Source organism: Crotalus tigris, unplaced genomic scaffold (assembly GCF_016545835.1).
Source record: "Crotalus tigris isolate CLP2741 ecotype Arizona unplaced genomic scaffold, ASM1654583v1 scf7180000023723.778456, whole genome shotgun sequence".
Classification (NCBI taxonomy): domain Eukaryota; kingdom Metazoa; phylum Chordata; class Lepidosauria; order Squamata; family Viperidae; genus Crotalus; species Crotalus tigris.
Window position 1 is genome coordinate 742337 of NW_024100141.1, and position 19939 is coordinate 762275.

Consider the following 19939-nt stretch of genomic DNA (forward strand, 5'->3'; position numbering starts at 1 on the left):
GCCCAAAGTCACCCAGTCAATATACGTGCCTAAGGTGGGACTAGAACTCACCGTCTCCTGGTGATGGGCCCAGTCACCCGACTGGCTTTCTTGGCTAAGGTAGGACTAGAACTTGCTGTCTCCTGGTGACTGGCCCAAAGTCACCCAGTCAACTTTCATGCCTAAGACAGGACTAAAATTCACTGTCTCCTGGTGATTGGCCCAAAGTCACCCGACTGGCTTTCATGGCTAAAGTGGGACTAGAACTCACCGTCGCCTGGTGATTGGTCCAAAGTCACCCAGCTGGCTTTCATGGCTAAAGTGGGACTAGAACTCACCGTCGCCTGGTGATTGGCCCAAAGTCACCTGACTGGCTTTCATGGCTAAAGTAGGACTAGAACTCACCGTCGCCTGGTGATTGGTCCAAAGTCACCAAGCTAAAGTGGGACTAGAACTCACCGTCGCCTGGTGATTGGCCCAAAGTCACCCAGCTGGCTTTCATGGCTAAGGCGGGACTAGAACTCACCGTCGCCTGGTAATTGGCCCAAAGTCACCCAGCTGGCTTTCATGGCTAATCTCTTCCTTTAAAGAAACCAGGTTAACAGACAGGGCAACCCCCAAACCCACATTACCAGCCCCCCATGCCCAGGATTGCACAGGGCCATCCAAGACAAAGGTTACCCCAATACACAAAAGACAGCGAACAGGCGTATATTTTCATGACCGACAGCCAGCCGTACGGATAATCAAACCGCTGCCGCACAATCTTTACCGTCCCCCCATTTAGCTCACCCACAATCTAAGAATTTCTACATGCCCCCCCCCCCCCAAAGTTTGCCAGCTTCACCAAATTAAGCCCCATCTGTACGGTCTGCCAGTCACAACTTCTCTAAAGAAGCAGACCCCGATTTTTTTTTTTCAACCAAGGCACCGGCGACGTGTCTGTCACTCGCCCATCGCCGCTACCTCCAATAATCCAACTTTTGTTGTCGGAGACATTGCGTGGCGCCTTCTTTTATCCCCCTTCTCAGCCTTGGGGGCGGGGGGAGGACAAGGCAGTAGAAAAGAAACACAACTGGACAATTTCAAAAGCGTTTGACGCATCCCACCATTTGTTCCCACCAAACTTTGGAGAAAAGTACAAAGGCAAGGGGATCCTGCTAGGCGCAACAGGGGTGGCCCCGCCAGTCCTCTCTGTTCAGGTGGGTTGTGAGCGCTTACTGCCCGCGACGGGCGCCAGACAAGTGTGCAAAGCCCATCTTGTCCTTCCACGTGGAAATCCCTGCCTTTTGCCCCAGCGTGCCAGCTCAAACACACACACAACCGAAAACGAGAAAAAGAAAAACGAACAGGGCCCCACACAAAGACACTCAATGGTTTTCACAGCAAATTATCTTCCCGTTTAATCCACACACAAACACACACACACACACACACACACACACACACACACACACAAAAGTCCCTTGGCCACCCTGCAAATTATTCAAAGCCGAATCCCGGCTGTGAATTTTTACGGGCACATTCCCGTCAAATTTTTTATTTTTTTTGGCATGGCGAGCCTTCTGAAAGTGCTTTGCCACCCGGATTGCTGTGATACCCATTTTGATTCAGGAGCGATCAAAAAAAAAAAAAAAAATCAGAAGTGCTTGCCCAATGTTGGATATTATTTTTTGCAAAACAAAACAAAACAAAAAACCCTTCATCTGAGGATGCTTTTCAAGGAAGATGAAATATTCATGAGCAAACGGGGAAAAGGGTCTGGCGCGTTTGCAGGTTTTTAAAAGACAGACGAACGAACGGGAGACCCAGATGTTAACAAAAATTGGGAAAATAGAAGATCAAAGAGAATCGAGGGATAAAGATGGCTTTTTCAAAGACTGAGAAGGAGGTAAAGTAACTTGAGCACTGCGCCGATGACAAACGTTGGGCTGTGTGTCATTTCAAAATAAGCAAGTGGGGGGGGAACAAACAAAAAAAAAAGACTGTTCAGCTAGGAGAAACCGCAACTGTCAATGCTGGCAAGAATTCCTGTGATTTTTTAAAAAAAAGTGTGTTTTGCCTAGAAATGATGCTTTCCTTTCAGACAACACTGTTGTGACAACTGACACTCCATTTTTTACATGTGTGGAAACCGGGGGGGGGGGGACACGAGTTAAATATAAGAAGAGGAGGATTGGGTGTATTTACCTGGTTTGAATTTTTTAAGAAGAGACTAGACAGCCATTTGTCTGAAATGGTGTAGGGTTTCCTGCAAGAGCGGGGGGGGGGTGTTGGACTAGATGACCTCCAAGGTCCCTTTCAACTCTGTCATTCCATTCTAAATTGTATTTTGCGGCTGTTTGCTGTTGGTTCAGAGGAAAGAGAGGTTTTTTGTTGAGAAATAGAAGAATTGGGGAAGTTAGAAGGACATGAGCTAAGATTTGGGTGGCATGGATGTTTTGGGTATGATAAAGTTAAGGTTAATATGGATTTCAACAATCGTTGTGTTACATGTGTCATATTGACAATATGGAATAGATACAAACCAAGGCTGTGGGTTTCAGCACAAAAAAAAACATTTTACAGGCAGGAAATAATAGGATAACATATCAGAGATATTTTTTTGTCAAAGGGAATGCAAAATAAAATCAAGAGAAGGACTGGTGGCTGCGGGATAGAGTTGTCCACGGTTGTCTTATTTACATTAATAATACCGTAATAATAATAACAACAACAACCTCAGAGTCCTAGTGGACAATCACTTAAATATGAGCCAGCCGTGTGCTGCAGCTGCCAAAAAGGCCAACACAGTGCTGGGCTGCATTAACAGAGGAACAGAATCAAGATCATGAGAAAGGTTAATACCACTTTACAATGTCTTGGTAAAGCCACACTTGGAATACTGCATCCAGTTTTGGTCACCAAAATGTAAAAAAGATGCTGAGACTCTAGAAAGAGTACAGAGAAAAGCAACAAAGATGATTAGGGGACTGGAGGCTAAAAGCATATAAGGAACGGTTGCTGGAATTGGGTATGTCTAGTCTAATGAAGAGAAGGACGAGGGGGGACAGGATAGCAGTCTTCCAATATCTCAGGGGCTGCCCCAAAGAAGAGGGAGTCAAGCTATTCTCCAAAGCCCCTAAAGGCCGGACAAGAAGCAACAGGCGGAAACTAATCAAGGAGAGAAGCAACTTAGAACTAAGGAGAAACTTCCTGACAGTTAGAACAATTAACCAGTGGAACAACCTGCCTCCAGAAGCGGTGAATGCTCCAACACTGGAAGTTTTTAAGAAGAGACTGGACAGCTATTTGACTGAAAAGGTATAGGGTTTCCTGCCTGAGCAGGGGGTTGGACTAAATGACCTCCAAGGTCCCTTCCAACTTTATTATTATTATTATTATTATTATTAATAATAATAAAGTTGGAAGGGACCTTGGAGGTCATTAAGTCCAACCCCCTGCTCAGGCAGGTAACCCTATACCATTTTGGACAAATGGCTGTCCAGTTATTTATTTACTAAGTTTACATGATGCCCATCTCACTCTGCAAGGCGACTGTAAGTCGGAAGGATGAATATAAATTAAAAAATAAAAAAACGTTAAAAAAAATATCAAAAGCACGTTGTTCTTAGAATCATGCCGAGTCAGAATTAGGCACAAATAGAATTCCTTCAAATGAACTTGGCTGAAATCTGAAGAAGAACGAGTGAAAGAATCTATGATAAAGTGGGCTAAATATTCTGGCTCTCATACAAATCGAACAGTGGAAAAATAAAGTTTTTGAACAGTTTTAAAATTTACACGACGTGTAAAGGTGAGAAATAGAGAGAAATTTTATAAAACGAGGTACAGGTGGTCCTTGCCTTTCAACAATTCATTTTAGTGACTGTTCAAAGTTATGACGTCACTGAAAAATGTCACTTATGAGTGATTTTTACACTTAACGACCATTGCAGCATCTCCCGCGGTCACGTGATCAAAGTTCAGATGCTGGGCAACTGATTCGTATTTATGACAGTCGCAGCGTCCCGGGGGGGGGGGGTCACATGTTCCCTTTTACGACCTTTTGACAAGCAAAGTCAATGGGAAAGCCAGATTAATTTAACCTTGTTACTAACTTAATGACTGCAGTGATTCGCTTCCTTACTATGGCGAGAAAGGTCGTAAAACAGGGCAAGCCTCACTTAACGAATGTCTCACTTAATAGAAATTTTGGGCTCCATTGTGATCGTAAGTCGAGGACTACCTGTACTGTTAATATATGTCACCAGAAAAACTGTCTAGAACAGGGGTAGGCAACCTTGGCTCTTTTATGACTCGTGGACTTCAACTCCCAGAATTCTGAGCCAGCCATGCTGAGGGGAAAGGGAGTGGCTTCCATGCTGAGCCATGCTGGCTCAGGAATTCTGGGAGTTGAAGTCCACGAGTTATGAAGGGGCCATAGTTCCCCCATGCTGGCTCAGGAATTCTGGGAGTTGAAGTCCACAAGTCATGAAGGGGCCATAGTTCCCCCATGCTGGCTCAGGAATTCTGGGAGTTGAAGTCCACAAGACATGAAGGGGCCATAGTTCCCTCATGCCGGCTCAGGAATTCTGGGAGTTGAAGTCCACGAGTCCTAAAAGAGCCAAGTTGCCTACCCCTGGAAAGATATTTGAAATTTATACTGTAAATGTGAAATTTATACTGTAAATGTGAACATTTTAGCATCTTTGATATACATGTAAATCAGCTAGAAAAACTTGGTTTCTTACATCCACTGATTCAGGGGAATTTAAAAGATTAATGTACAATGGAGGCCAGAGGTTTTTCTTTCAGGATGGATGGACAAAAATCAGAGGATTTTATTTTTATATGTGATAACTGCAGCCGAGATTATGGTATGCACAAAGATGGAAAAATATGACATGGCCTACATGGGAGAAATGGATAGTGAAGATAATGGAACTTGCTGAGATGATTAAATTGACTTCTTCACTCAGAAAAAAGACATTATCTTATGTTTATTTGCTGACTGGGCCTTTTATAATTGATAGCTTTGATGATTAGACAGGACAGATTATAGAAAGAAGAGTAGTCAGTTTTAAACCCCAGAGTAAGAAGTAAATTTATAAATGTACCTTTTTTTCTTTATTTTCTTTTCCTTTCTTTCTTGCAGTTTTAATTTTCTCCTTGATATCTTTTTCTCCTTTTTTTCTTACTTTATATTCATTTGCACTGATTTTTAATCTCCCATCTTAAAAATCTTTACTGAAAAGTACATATTGAAAAAAAAGAAACCATTACAAGTCTATCTACTATCTCTATCATATCTATCTATCTATCTATCTATCTATCTATCTATCTATCTATCTATCTATCTATCTATCTATCTATCTATCTATCTATCATCTATCTCTATCTAATATCAACAAAGATGATCAGGGGATTGGAGGCTAAAGCATATAAGGAACAGTTGCTGGAATTGGGTATGTCTAGTTTAATGAAGAGAAGGACGAGGGGGGACATGATAGCAGTCTTCCAGTATCTCAGGGGCTGCCCCAAAGAAGAGGGAGTCAAGCTGTTCTCCAAAGCACCTGAAGGCCGGACAAGAATCAACGGATGGAAACTCATCAAGGAGAGAAGCAATCTAGAACTAAGGAGAAACTTCCTGACAGTGAGAATAATTAACCAGTGGAACAACCTGCCTCCAGAAGCGGTGAATGCGCCAACACTGGAAGAAGAGACTGGACAGCCATTTGTCTGAAATGGTATAGGATTTCCTGCCTGAGCAGGGGGTTGGACTAGATCAGCGGTTCTCAACGTTTGTGTGATGGCGACCCCGGTCACACAAACGTTATGCGCAGGTGCGGCGCGCCGCCGCCCCCGGAGGCGCAGCGCCGCCCCCGGAGGGGAAAAAATGGCGGATCGCCGCCTTTGGAGACCCCCGAAAAATGGTCGATAGACCCCAAATGGGGTCACGACCCATAGGTTGAGAACCGCTGGACTAGATTATCTCCAAGGTCCCTTCCAACTTTATTATTATCTCTATCATATCTATCATGTCTATCTATCTATCATGTCTATCTTTCTATCTGTCTCTATCTATCTATCTATCTGTGTCTAATATCTCTAATATCTATCTATCTATCTATCTATCTATCATGTCTATCATGTCTATCATGTCTGTCTGTCTGTCTGTCTATCTATTTTTAAATGTATTTGCTGGCTACCTTTCTGTTATCCAACTCTGGGCAGCTTACAAATTGATAAAATGATATTATAAAAGCTTAAAACAGTAAAACATTAAGTAGATAAATACATTTGTCCTAATTATTCTTTCAGTCAATAATTGCCAATTTATCCTGGCAATGGAGAAACTTGAATATTAAAAATTAAAAAAAAAACATCTCCAAAAAGTAAGAGCTATTAAATAGTGAACCCAATTTCTTAAAAAGGTGGCAAGCTGCCGCTTGGCTGCATAATACCGTAGCTTAATCTGGATTCCTTTCCTGAGAGGGGAAGGTATGGTGGGGTGGACTGGATGACCTCTAGGGAACCTTCCCTATGGCTAAAATTTCCCGTTTCTTCCAGCAAATTTGAACATTTCTCAAATTGACAACAGAAAAGTGGGGGGTGGGGAGGGAAACAATCCCATCACATTTTAGAAGTAAATAGGAAAAAATATACAAAATCATTGCCTCTGCCTAGAAAAAAAAAAACACTTTTCCAAGTATGGGAAGGAAAAAAAAAGTTGCACTAATAAATTGTCCACTTGAATCAGTCTCCCAAATAGAAGAAGCACATTTCTGGAAAATTGGGAATCCTGCTGTGTTTTGCTTTGGGGAAAAGTGGATCACTGGATCCCGTTTGGGGGGGTCAAAATGTGATCTAAGTGGAGTGAACAGGAGCAAATTCCATTTATTCGTCAGAAACTGAACAGATGAATACATAATAAAGTCCCAGGCACTAGGTTTAAACCCTCCGGGCTCCTTCAACAAATCCTTTGAGCCAACATCTGTAGCAAATTAAGAAATCAAACCAGATTTGATTCCAACATGTTAAACAAGCATCTTCTCTTCTCTTCCGGAGCTGCTAAAGATTCAACTGGCATGAAACCCAAATCCTATTTTAGCAACGAACAGGAAAAAAAAACAAAAACCAACCTCCACCTCCTCAAGATGCAGATTAACTGTGCAACCTCTGAGCATAATTGTTATCGTGGATTCGTCTCCCACAAGGATGACTAGCCACTTCTTTGATTTAAATCCAGCAATAATAACTTAAATTAACATTGCCTGCCCAACTCCTATCAATGCAATAACAACCAGGCAAGGAACAAGCATTGGGAAAGCTCACTTTTCTTGCAAAACACACCCTGGAGATGTTTGATATAATTTTCCTCCCCTGCCTAACCTTAAAAAAGCAGCCGGAGATGAAAACAAAGGGAAAAATTCTACATTTGATTCGCCACAGGCTCAAATCTTCGTCATTCATGCCTGAATTGCACCACAGGTAGTAGCACGCACAGTGCAAAACCACCTTTGCATCAGGAATTAAACCAACAGGTAGCAAATAACATTCCCCCCCCCTCGTCCCGGCCCTTAACCCCAAGGAAATTCCAGATCCAGTTGCGCAATGACTCTTAAGACGTGTCTCTTCAGCTCCCCGCAAATTTTTGACATATTTTTTGATACGTGAGCGACTGCTGCCACGGCTATTTTAAACCACGAAGCACAACGAAAACCTATCCCACAAGCTGGGACAGGTCAAGGAGACATAGATCAGGCCTTTGAAAATTAAAGGAGAGTTGTTGGTAAATGTCAAGCTTCTAGACCTCACTGGGCGCGCTTCCTTGCTCCATCGCGCCGTAAGCAGAAATCAGAAAGATGGTGCGCAATTAAATTAAATTAAAGAGAGTTAGATTATTTCCCCTCTCAAACTCACCGGCCTGCTTAGACGTATCCAAATATTGCCACAATCCACAAGCTTGTCAAATTTAAAGCACACCTTTAAATTTCCCCAAGCTGACTTAGAATTTAAAAAAAAAAAACAAGGAAAAAGCAATCTAAAATAATTTGCACAATCCCTGGGTGTGAAACACTTCTACACAATCCTCGGTGTTCTTCAATACAAATCAAAGTATCTTTCCCGAAACACCTTAAAATTGGTTACTATGATAGCACATCTCCTGGTTGAAATTTTATTTGCCATTGTTTTCCCTTGGGACTTATTTCAATGGAACAATGGCCTAAAAATGTTGCTAAAGCTAAGATAAAAATAAATACACGTCTTATTCTTTCTTTCTTTCTTTTTTAAGGCCGATAGTTTTGGCTCTTGTTTGCAAACCTATTCACCCCTCGCCTTCCCCAAAAGCAGCAGTGCATATCTAAGCGTAGCAAATTTGATTTAATTTAATTCAAGCTCACTCAAAAAGGGTGCGCTCACTTTTAAGGTCAGAATAATCTATATTTTATGTGCCCCCCAAAAAACCTCTGACACTAATTGTCATGCAAAAGTCCTGAAAAATTCAACGCTGCAAACCAGCTATTAATTGGGGGTCCCTGATCTACAAGCATGCTTTTTTTTTCTATTGTACGCCTGTTGAAATGAAATATGTACAGACACACACACACGTATGAAGAAAAAACACATACATGAACCTCCCCAGTGAACTTTTTTATCCGAAAGGTTTGCCGTGTGTTAATTTTATTGCAGCCTATAAACAAAGAGGCGCGTGCCATTTTAAAAATTAACAATGCATTATCTTGTGTTGACTGATCACAACACACCTCGCCCAATGTATGACATAACACGGGCTGCGATCCATGGCAATCTTAACACTAAAAAAAATTCTGCATTTTCTTACGAGAGTCATATAGAAAATATCAAAAAAAATTAAAGGTTTGGGGAATTTGGGGGGTCTGCGTTGCATCCGTCCACCGTTCTGGGTGGAATTCAGCAAGATTAGGAATTCTGAATGGATGTAAATGCAGATTTTTTTTCACCTCCCCCAGTTGTGGCGCTGGACAATGGCATCTATCACCCCGCCCTCCACGGCTGTGAACCATGGGTTCCGAAAACCAGTGGCAAGGCAAGGCAATCCAACCTTAAGACCAAGACAGTTTAAGGAAGATAATGGAAAATAAAGAGAATCCAAATTGGAAAAAAAAAGGGGGGGGTTAGAAAAATCACAATATTTGTGCATCCTTCCAAGGTTTGCCTTAACCTCAGCTGTTCCAACCAATTTTATTTTATTTTATTTTATTTTAAAAAGCCATTTAATCTGGATGGATTCCTTTGCAACCAGAAAAAAAAAAAAACAGCGATGTGAATTTTTGCAGATTCCCCCACCCAAAAAAAATCCAAGGCAGAAAAGGGAAGCCACTTGGAAAACCCTCTTTTTAAAAAACGCTCCCCTGTTGTTGTTGTTTTGTTTGTTTGTCTGAATGAGGGCAGGTGCAGTTTTGCCAAGGAAAACACACACCCCCTCAAAACACACACCCCCTTATGATTTTTTTTTTGCAAAAATAAATAAATAAAAGGCGCGAACCTCCCATTTAATCGCCATCTAAGGAAAGCGACCCCATTTAATGGGGTCACTGGGGTCCCAATTTTGGGGAGGGGGGGGAAATGAGGAAGGAGTGGATTGCAATCTGCAAATCTGGTTGAAAGATAGACATCCCCCCCCTCTCCATACAATCCCACCCCACATTATGCAATTCCACAATAACTCCCCCCCCATCCCACTTTTTTGCAAAGAGTGGGCACAAAGAAGGACCCCCTCCGCTGCAGTTTCCTGGGCTCCAGGGGAGGGGGCTTCCCCCCCCTGGAATTAGGTCCCGTTTTTCCAGGGGATGGGGGTAATAGCCAGCTTTCCCTCTCCCCACCGCCTCCCCCCACCCCGTTATGCCCCACGACACCACCACCCTCGCTTTGCAAAGAGTGACAGGCGACTTCAGGGTGCAGGCAGGGCAGAGACCCTCTCCCTGCAGTTTTTTTTAAAGGGGAGGGGGCTTCTCGGCCAAGGTTTTCCCAGCGTCAGCTTTGCATTTCCTTCTTGGCCCCCCCTCATCCTGACCCCCATTTTGCAAACAGGGCACAGCCGGGACCCCCAAGACAGTTCCCTGCAGCTCTTAAGGGGAGGGGGCTTCCCCATAAGATCAACTCCGTTTTTCCGGGGGGGGGAGGGGACCCCAGGGTGCTTCGCATCTTCCACCCCCCTCCTTCGGCCCCATTCCCACGCCCTCTTTGCAAAGAGGGCACAGCTGGGACCCCCAAGACACTTTCCTGTGCTCAGAAGGGGAGGGGGCTTCAGAAAAAGGTTGTTTTTCCGGGGAAGGAGGGGGGCGTCAGGCTGGTCTGCCTCTCCTCTTCCGTCCCCCCCCCCCAAATCATCCCGACTCCCACTTTGCAAAGAGGGCAAGAACTCCCCCCCCCTCTCCTGCCGTTCCTGGCTCTTATGAAGGGGAGGGGGCTTCAGAAGAAGGTTTTTCCCAGGAGGGGGGGGCAGCAGCCAGCTTTGCATCTCCTCCACTTCCCCCCCCCCGCAAACCTCCCCCGGCTGTGCAAAGAGGACACGGCCGGGACACCCCCCTCTAACAGTTTCCTCCTCTCTAAAGGGGAGGGGGCTACCCGCCGAGATCAGCTCCGCTTTTCCTGGGGAGGGGGCGCCGGGCTGCCCTTCCCCCCCCCACTCCATGCAGACCCTCCCCCCGGCTTTGCAAAGGTGGCGCAGACCCTCCCCCGGCCGTTCCTCACTCGAAGATGGGGAGGGGGCTTCCCCGGGGGGGGACCAGCTCCGCTTTCCCGGGGGAGGGGTCGCCGGGCTGGTTGGCATCTCCTCCCCCCGCTGACCCCCGCCCGCCCTTCCCCTTTGGCAAAGGGGGGCCGGGACCCCCAAGGCAGTCCCCCCCTCTCTAGGAAGAGGAGGGGGCTTCCCCGGCGAGACCCGGGGGAGGGGGTCGCCAGGCCCCCCCTCCAGCTGCCCCCCCTCCAGCCCCCAGCCCCGTCCCGGCCACCCCCTCCCCGTCCAGCTGGGCCCCCCTCCAGCTGCCCCCCCCCTCCAGCCCCCAGCCCCGACCCGGCCGCCCCCTCCCCGTCCCCGCTCTCACCTTCCGGCGCTTGTCGGCGAAGGGCAGCGCCGGCCAGGGCATGGCCCGCGTCGCCTCCTGCCAGCGCGGCTGCTCCTGCTCGGCCGAGACGAAGACGATCTCCAGGCGCTGCGGCGGCGGGCGGGACGGGGCGGCGGCGGCGGAGGCACCCCCGGTGGCGGCGGCGGCGGCGGCGCCCTCCGGGCCGCCGGGCTGGAAGCGCGCGTAGAAGGCGGCCAGGTTGGCGGCCACCTGGGCGCAGGGCCCCCCGCCGCAGTAGCCGAAGAAGAGCCCCACCAGCGAGACGCCCCGCGCCGGCAGCGACGCCGTGGCCACCGCCGAGCCGTCGGGCGCCGCCAGCGCCTCGCCCAGCAGTTCGGCCAGCGCAGCCATGCCCGCCCGCCCGGCCAGCCAGCCAGCCAGCCAGCCGCCGCCAGGGGGCGCTGCCGCGCCCACTGCCCCGCGTGGCGCTCCACGCCCCCCCCCCCCGCACACGCCCCCGCGCGCAGGCCCCGCCCCGCCCGCCAGCCCGCTCGCTTGCTCGCAGGCCGTGTTTCAGGGTCGTGTGAACGCGCGCGCGGGGTTAATATTAATAATAATAATAGTAAAGTTGGAAGGGACCTTGGAGGTCCGCTAGTCCAACCCCCTGCTCAGGCAGGAAACCCTACACCATTTTGGACAAATGGCTGTCCAGTCTCTTCTTAAAAACCTACAGTGTTGGGGCATTCGCAGCTTCTGGAGGCAGGTTGTTCTACTGGTTAATTGTTCTCACTGTCAGGAAGTTTCTCCTTAGTTCTAGGTTGCTTCTCTCCTTGGTTAGTTTCCACCCGTTGCTTCTTGTCCTGCCTTCAGGCGCTTTGAAGAATAGCTTGACTGCCTCTTCTTTGGGGCAGCCCCTCAAATACTGGAACACTGCTATCATGTCCCCCCTTGTCCTTCTCTTCGTTAAACGAGACAGACCCAATTCCAGCAACCGTTCCTTAAATATGCTTTAGCCTCCAGTCCCCTAATCATCTTTGTTGCTCTTCTCTGCACTCTTTCTAGAGTCTCAACATCTTTTTTACATCGTGGTGACCAAAACCAGATGCCATATTCCAAGTGTGGCCTCACCAAGGCCTTGTAAAGTGTTATTAATACTTCACCTGATCTTGATTCCATCCCTCTGTTAATGCAGCCCAGCACTGTGTTGGCCTTTTTGGCAGCTGCAGCACACGACTGGCTCCTATTTAAGGGATTGTCCACTAGGACTCCGAAATCCCTCTCACAGTTACTACTATTGAGCAAGGTACCCCCTGTACTATACCTGTCCATTTGGTTTTTCTTGCCTAAATGTAGAACCTTACTTTTTTCACCATTGAATTTCATTTTGTTAGATAGTGCCCAGTTTTCAAGTCTGTCCAGATCCTCCTGTATCCTAAGCCTGTCTTCTGGAGTGTTGGCTATTCCTGCCAGCTTGGTGTCGTCTGCAAATTTGATGAGTTCCCCATCTATCCCCTCGTCCAGATTGTTAAGGGGGGATTTCCAGCTGGAAGTTTTTAAGAACTGGTAGAGGTTCTCCTGCTTGAGTAGGGGGCTGGACTAGAAGGCCTCCAGGGTCCCTTCCAGTTGTATTCTGATCGATTGAAATGGTATATAGCAGTGGTGGCGAACCTATGGCACGGGTGCCAGAGGCGGCACTCAGAGCCCTCTCTGTGGGCACGCGCGCCGTCGCTCCAGTCCTAGGCCTTCAGCTGGGTTTTATAAAACCTTTTCGCTTTAGGCCTCCGCCGCCGTGTGCAAAAAAAAAAGTTCAATCAATCAGTCCATTTCAACTTCTTGTGGGAAAAAAAAGATCTTGCAAAGTGGGGATTGATTAAACTTTTTAGTCCCACCCGTCTGCCGTTACCACTGCAACCACGCCCACCCAATAGGCCACACCCACCCAACGGGCCACACCCACCAGGCACCCGACATGCATAAGTGGGTTTTGGGTTACAGTTTGGGCACTCGGTCTCTAAAAGGTTCACCATCACTGGTATTTAGGTTCTCCTGCTTGAACTTTTAATACAGACTCTTAATTCATCTTGGTCAACTATTGATTCTCCATTTCTAACTCTATAGCCAGCCTAGGAATTCTGGGAGTTGAAGTGCACAAGTCTTAAAGTTGCCAAGTTTGTGGACCTCTGATCTACAGATCTAAACCTGGTTTCATCCCAGCTTTACTTCCCAAAGCCTCACCGTGTCTTTTCCTCCCATTCCACTCTCCCTGTCAAGTAGGCTGGACAGAACCAGGAGCTTTCAACGGCTGGCTGGACTCGAACCCCAATCTTCTCTGGTCTTGGTAGAAAAAGTTGGCGGGGGGGGGGGACAGAAGGTCTGGCAAAATAAAGAGGATAATGCCAAGCTGTTTTTCAGGAAAGAGAAGTTCATTTTGCCTTTAGCCACACCTGAAATGAATGAGTACACAAAGCGGGATGCCTAGAGTGGCAAGAACAACAAACCAGTATCCCAGCCAGCCTGAGTTAGTCACAGCACAGGGTTTCTGCCAGCTTGTGCTCCCTGATATTTGCAAAACCATTAAATTAACTAGGACAGGAGTCTTCCAACTCGGCCCTTTTATGACTTGTGGACTTCAACTCCCAGAATTCCTCAGCCAGGCACGTCCGCCCATCATAAAGCAAGATTGGCTGGGGAATTCTGGGAGTTAAAGTCCACCATTTTAAAGCATACTGGCTGGGGAATTCTGGGAGTTCAAGTCCATTCCTCTTAAAGCCTGCTGGCTGGGGAATTCTGGGAGCTGAAGTCCACCTGAAAGCATGCTAGCTGGGGAATTCTGGGAGTGGAAGTCCACCCATCTTAAAGCATTCTGGCTGGGGAATTCTGGGAGTTGAAGTCCATCCCCTTAAAGCATGCTGGCTGGGGAATTCTGGGAGTTGAAGTCCACCCATCTTAATGCATACTGGCTGATGGAATTCTGGGAGTGGAAGTCCACCCACCTTAAAACTGCTGAGGTTGAGACTAGTTTAACTTGATAAAGGCTGCTTTCCGGCAAGACAAGCCAGGTTTGGCTTTATTTCTTAAAAGATTGGCACACCACCATGCTAGCCACCCTCTCGGGGGACAGAAAACATCGCCCCCAACAAGCCAAGATGGCTGAGTGGAGTTTTCAGGAGGACACGCCGTGCTGAGACCCCCCCAAATCTTAAGAAAACTACGATAATTCCAACTTGCCTAGCTGTGAGGTTCGGGCGCCCCCTTGTGACAGCCAAGGAGCCCTGCATTTTGAAAAGAATTTTATCTTTTTGAAATGTATTTTACTGAATTTAATAATAATAGAATAGAGCTGGAAGGGACCTTGGAGGTCTTAAGCAGGAGAATCTATACCATCTCAAACAAGTGACTTAAGCAGGAGAACCTATACCCTCTCAGACAAATGTCTAGCCTTAAAAATCTCCAGTGATGGAGCGCCCACCTGTTCCACGGGTTAATTTGTCTTCACTTTAATTCATTGATTTAAAAATCTTTTCTTGGCAGGGCTTGGGGTGGATTTCCTGTGTGACTCCTATTTGATATTGGTTTTATTTTTTTAAAATTATTTCTTAGATTTGATTGTCGCCCATCTTGTTTGGTTTGCTCCCTTATGGACGTTAAGTCGAGGACTATTTATATTTTCTCGGAGATCCTGCAAGTCTTTAAAGAGGACTATTGTCCTTTTCCCCCAACCCCAGGATCCCCACTCCAATTTTCCTTTTTAGGACTTGATTTCCAATTCTTGTTTCTTGGCCTGCCTTGAAAGGAAGTTTGGAGGACAGCAATATTCTTGTAGATAATAGAATCAAGATCACATGAAGGGTTAATATCACTTTACAAGGCCTTGTTAAGGCCACACTTGGAATATGGCATCCAGTTTTGGTCACCGCGATGTAACAAACGTGCTGAGACTCGAAAAAGAGTGCAGAGCAATAAAGATGATTAGGGGACTGGAGGTTAAAACATATAAGGAACGGTTGCTGGAATTGGGTATGTCTAGTTTAATGAAGAGAAGGGGGGCATAATAGTAGTGTTTCAATCTCTAAGGGGCTACCACAAAGAAGAGGGAGTCTAGCTATTCTCCAAAGCACCCGAAGACAGGACAAGAAGCAACAGAAACTCATCAAAGAGAAGCAACCTAGAACTAAGGAGGAATTTTCTGACAGTTAGAACAATTAACCCATGGAACAACCTGCCTCCAGAATCTGTGAATGTTCCAACATTGGAAGTTTTTAAGAAGAGATTGGACAACCTTTTGTCTGAAATGGTATAGGGTTTCCTGCTTGAGCAGAGGGTTGGACTAGATGACCTCCAAGGTCCCTTCCAACTTTATTATTATTGTTGTTATTACATACAATCTGCAACAATGCCCAACATTAGAACTAGACCTCAGCTTATAACCAAATGCTTAGCAGTCATCGAAACTTACAAAAGACACCCCCAAAAAAATTATTTACCACCCATTTCTGAGTTCTAAGGGATCATGTGACTATATCTGAGACACTTGGCAACCAGACTAGATTTGTGTCTGTTTGCCATGTCAAGAAACTATAGTTTACGTTTTTCCCAGAAACCAGCCTTTACTTCCAGTTCCTGGCACAAACCCCCATAATGAACAACCCTTGCAGTCATTTATCAGCCTCACCAAAACAGGAGGAAAAATTGGACCCGGTCATGTGGTGACCCACTTAACGACCAACACTCAATTACAGTCGTAAGTCAAGGACGACTTGTCCTTAAAGGATTTCTTTTCACAGAGACTGAGATATTTGATAGGGTCAAAAATTGAGTGTCTGATTTCTTTTGGCAGGTTCACATCTTGACGTTAGCCACCCGTTGACCGCTTTTACTATGTTATTTCGGAACTTTAGGGAAATAATGGCGTGCGTCAGTCCTTGTAACTTTAGGACGGCCTTTGAAGATGAACCGTCAACCGTTTTTTAAAAAATAAACAGTTAAGAAACACTCCGCAGGGTAGCGTTCAGTGGCGCAGCCTTCCAGGTCCTGGAGAAGATATTCAGATATTGGGAAATGTCTCCACCTAGAAAGACCAGAATTGTGTCCCAAAGGTGAATTTTGAGGACTTCCTTGTTTTTCTTTGAAGATGTTTCATTTCTCATCAAAGGAGCTTCTTCAGCTCTTACTGGATGGTGGGGAATGGAAGGATTTATACTCCTTGCAGATAGCTGGTCATTTGCATTCTTTTAGAGCAGATATGTCAAACACAAGGCCCGGGGGCTGGATGCGGCCCACAAAGTGGTTTCATGTGGCCTGCAAAGCCATCCTGGAAACACTGAGGGAACGGCCGCCGCTGCCTTGGCCCTGGCCCAGGCCGGCCGGGAGCCAATGCACAATTTTGTGATGGCCATCTAGGCTGAAACACATTCAATCTTAGCTCCACAAGGCCGTCTGGAAACAGCGAGGAACCGGCCCCTGCTGTATTGACCCCGTCCCCTGGGTGCATGCTGGGGAGGGGTCACCCTTTGTGAGGAATGAAGAGATGGACCATCGCCTGGAAGTGGCCAGCAAATGGCCCTCGCCTATTTTACCTATCCGGCTTGATGGGCTCTGCCCTGGTCCCCCCCCTTCTGCCAGAGACCCTCAGATCTGTCCCACTCCTGCCCAGGCCCCCACAGGCCCCCTTGACGTGAATGATGTAGAGCTGCCATGCCCACCCAGTAGGCCACACCCCCTCCATCCACGCCCACCCAGTAGGCTGCACCCACCCTGGCCACACCCACCCGGCCCCCTGAGGGCAACCGCAATGCTGATGCCGCCCTCAATGAAATTGAGTTTGACACCCCTGTTGTAGAGAGTTGTTGAGGCCACCTGGAGGTTTACCTGTGTCCTCAGGGTCACCTGAGTGGTGCAAATGGGTGGGGAGCCTTCTCGGCTGCAGGATGGTTTCTGCCCTGGGTCCCTTCCCCGTTGAAGACGGGCACACAGGCTGTTGGGGATGAGTCTGTGTGGTCTGCATCTCCAAATGAAGCGCAAATGGATCCTGTATAGTCTGCCATGTTTTCTGGGAATCTTTTCCTCCTCCCACATCATTCGAAGTGTGTTCCTCCCAAAGTGCATGGCTAAAGGTCTATGGAGATTCTCATAGGCTCCCCACCCATTTGCACTGCTCAGGTGACCCTGAGGACACAGGTCAGCCTCCAGGTGGCCTCAACGTTTCTCTAGAACAGTGGTTCTCAACCTTTTTAATGCCGCGACCCCCAACGGATCGTAAGTCGAGGACTACTCAACTGGTCGTAAGTCGAGGACTACTCAACTGGTGCAGCACCGTTTGCAGAATGGGACTTTTGGCGGGCTCAGCAGGGCAGAGACAGCCTGGACAATTCCTATTGGCTTTGGAAAGCCAATAGAATTAGACTCTATTCAAGAGAGTCTATTCTATTGGCTTTTCAAAAGCCAATAGAATAAAAGGGAGTAGCACAGCTAAGGAAAAGGGGAGAAAAAATGGCGGACTGTGTTGTTTGGCGACCCCCGTGAAATGGTCGTTCGACCCCAAATGGGGTCCCGACCCACAGGTGGAGAACCACGGCTCTAAAAGAAGGCAAAGGACCGGCTGTCTGCAAGGAGTGTAAATCCTTCCATTTCCCACCATTCCAGTCAGAGCTGAAGAAGCTTCTGGGATGAGAAGCGAAACGTCTTCAGAGAAAAACAAGAAAGTCCAGTTGCCTCCTGAAAAAACACCTTTGGGACAACCGTGGACCTGGAGCATGGAGAATCTCCATAGCCCAGGGGTGTCAAACTCAATTTCATTGAGGGCCGCATCAGCATTGCGGTTGCCCTGGGGGGGCCAGGTGGGTGTGGCCAGGGTGGGTGCAGCCTACTGGGTGGGTGTGGATGGAGTGGGTGTGGCCTACTGGGTAGGCATGGCCAATTCTACATCATTCGCGTCAAGGGGGCTTGTGGGGGCCTGGGCAGGAGTGGGACAGATCTGAGGGTCTCTGGCAGAAGAGGGTGGGACCGGGGCAAGCATCAAGGCATGGTACATTTCTTCATTCCTCACAAAGGGTGACACCTCCCCAGCATGCACCCAGGGGGCAGGGCCGACGTGGCAGGGGCTGGTTCCTCGCTGTTTCCAAACGGCCTTGTGGAGCTAAGACTGAATGCCTTTCAGCATAGATGTTGTGGTTCCGGCTAATGAAACATTCCAAAGAACTTCCAGGCATTTATTTTCCTAAAAGTCTTTTAATGTTACAAAATGTCGGCACAGGCACAACGGAGGGATGCTAGGATCTAAGTTCTCTTCCTCTGAGCAGTTAAATTATCAGCCTGTTCCCTCCCTAAATTAGCCGTCATATCTCACGGCTATCCAATTAGTGTGAAGGTCAAATGTTTTCTTCCTCTTTCTTTCCCGGGCTTTACCCCCAACTGCCCCTTCTGCTCTTTATTAACCCCATATTTACCAGACAATACTGCATATTGTCAAAAGCAAGAATATACAATATTTGCAGCGTTGACAATAGATAGCCACCACAAAATTGTACATTGGCTCCCGGCTGGCCTGGGCCAGGGCCAAGGCAGCGGGGACCGTTCCCTCCCTGTTTCCATGTGAAACCACTTTGTGGGCCACATCTGGCTCCCGGGCCTTGTGTTTGACATATCTGGTATAGACAATCAGAATCATGCATGGTTTTCGCTCTGACCTTTCATGGACAGTTGGACTTTGAGAAAGAAGGTATTGATGTCTTTGAACTTTGGTGTTGGAGAAGACAACTAAGAAGAGTGAGGACAGCCAAGAAAAACCACCAACGTATCATTGAACAAATCAACCCGGAGCTCTCCCTCAAGACACAAATGACCAGGTTCAAATTCTCCTACTATGAAAGCATGATGTGAAGATCCAGCTCTCTGGAGAAGGCTTTGATGCTAGAAAAAGTGGAAGAGAGGAGAGGACAACCACAGCAAGGTGGAGGGACTCAGTGGCGATGGGAACATCACTGGAAGATCTGAAGGAACGTGTTGGGGACAGAATCCTTTGACATTAGAGGAGGCTCCCGAGAAGATGATGGACAGCCATGAAAACAAAGTGATGGACCATCAAACAAAACCAGCCAGTCTTCACTCAAAACATGGAGATGGAGGAGGAGGAGGAGGACTATGGAGTCATCAGCGCTCTCTGAGCTTGGTGGGTTTTTTGTAGATGTCCCATAACCCAACTAGAGAACACCAACAGTGTTTGAAGGGAGTGGGGTTTATGGAGAAGAGGAAGATGGGGAGGAGGAGGAGGAGGAGGAGAAGGAGGAGGAGGAGGAGAAGGAGGAGGAGGAGGAGGAGGAGAAGAAGAACAACAACAACAAGAACAAGAAGAAGAAGAAGAAGAAGAAGAACAACAACAACAACTATGGGATCCTTGGTGCACTCTGAACTTGGTGGTTTTGTTGCAGATGTTTCATTGACCCAACTAGGTAACATCTTCAGTGCTAGAAGGGAAGTGGGATTGTGGAATGGAGATGGAGGAGGAAGAGGAGGAGGAGGAGGAGGAGGCGGACTGATTGGAACACGCTGGGGACAGATCAATTCTTTGTGGTCACTAAGAGTTAACACCAAGTTGTCACCCAACTAAGGCACAAATGATCAGGCTCCAATTATATTGGAGTCATGTTATGGGAAGACCCATCTCTCTTGGCAAGCCCATAATGCTGGGAAGGTGGAAGGGAAAAAAAAAAAGCAACGGACCAGCCAGATGGATGGACTCAGTCACAGTGATGGTGAGGACACCTTTAGAAGACCTGAATGATCAGATTGGGGAGAGATCATCATGGAAAAATATCTATTTATATGGTCACTAAAAATCCAGGAATATCCCTTTCTTGTTTTAGGACAGTATTTCTCAACCTCGGTCACTTTAAGGTGTGTGTGTGTGTGTGGACTTCAACTCCCAGAAT

At 47.2% G+C, this 19939-nt stretch overlaps 1 protein-coding gene across 1 annotated transcript in view; it reads right to left on the reverse strand.

Annotated features, from left to right (window-relative positions):
- The window catches only part of NXN (nucleoredoxin), an 84079-nt gene extending 72622 nt beyond the window's left edge, over positions 1–11457 (reverse strand). Inside the window, exon 1 of the mRNA XM_039321239.1 lies at positions 11052–11457. Coding sequence (XP_039177173.1) covers positions 11052–11423 — 372 coding nt within the window. The 5' untranslated portion in view covers positions 11424–11457. The remainder of the gene's footprint in view (positions 1–11051) is intronic.
- Between the last annotated feature and the right edge of the window lie 8482 nt (positions 11458–19939).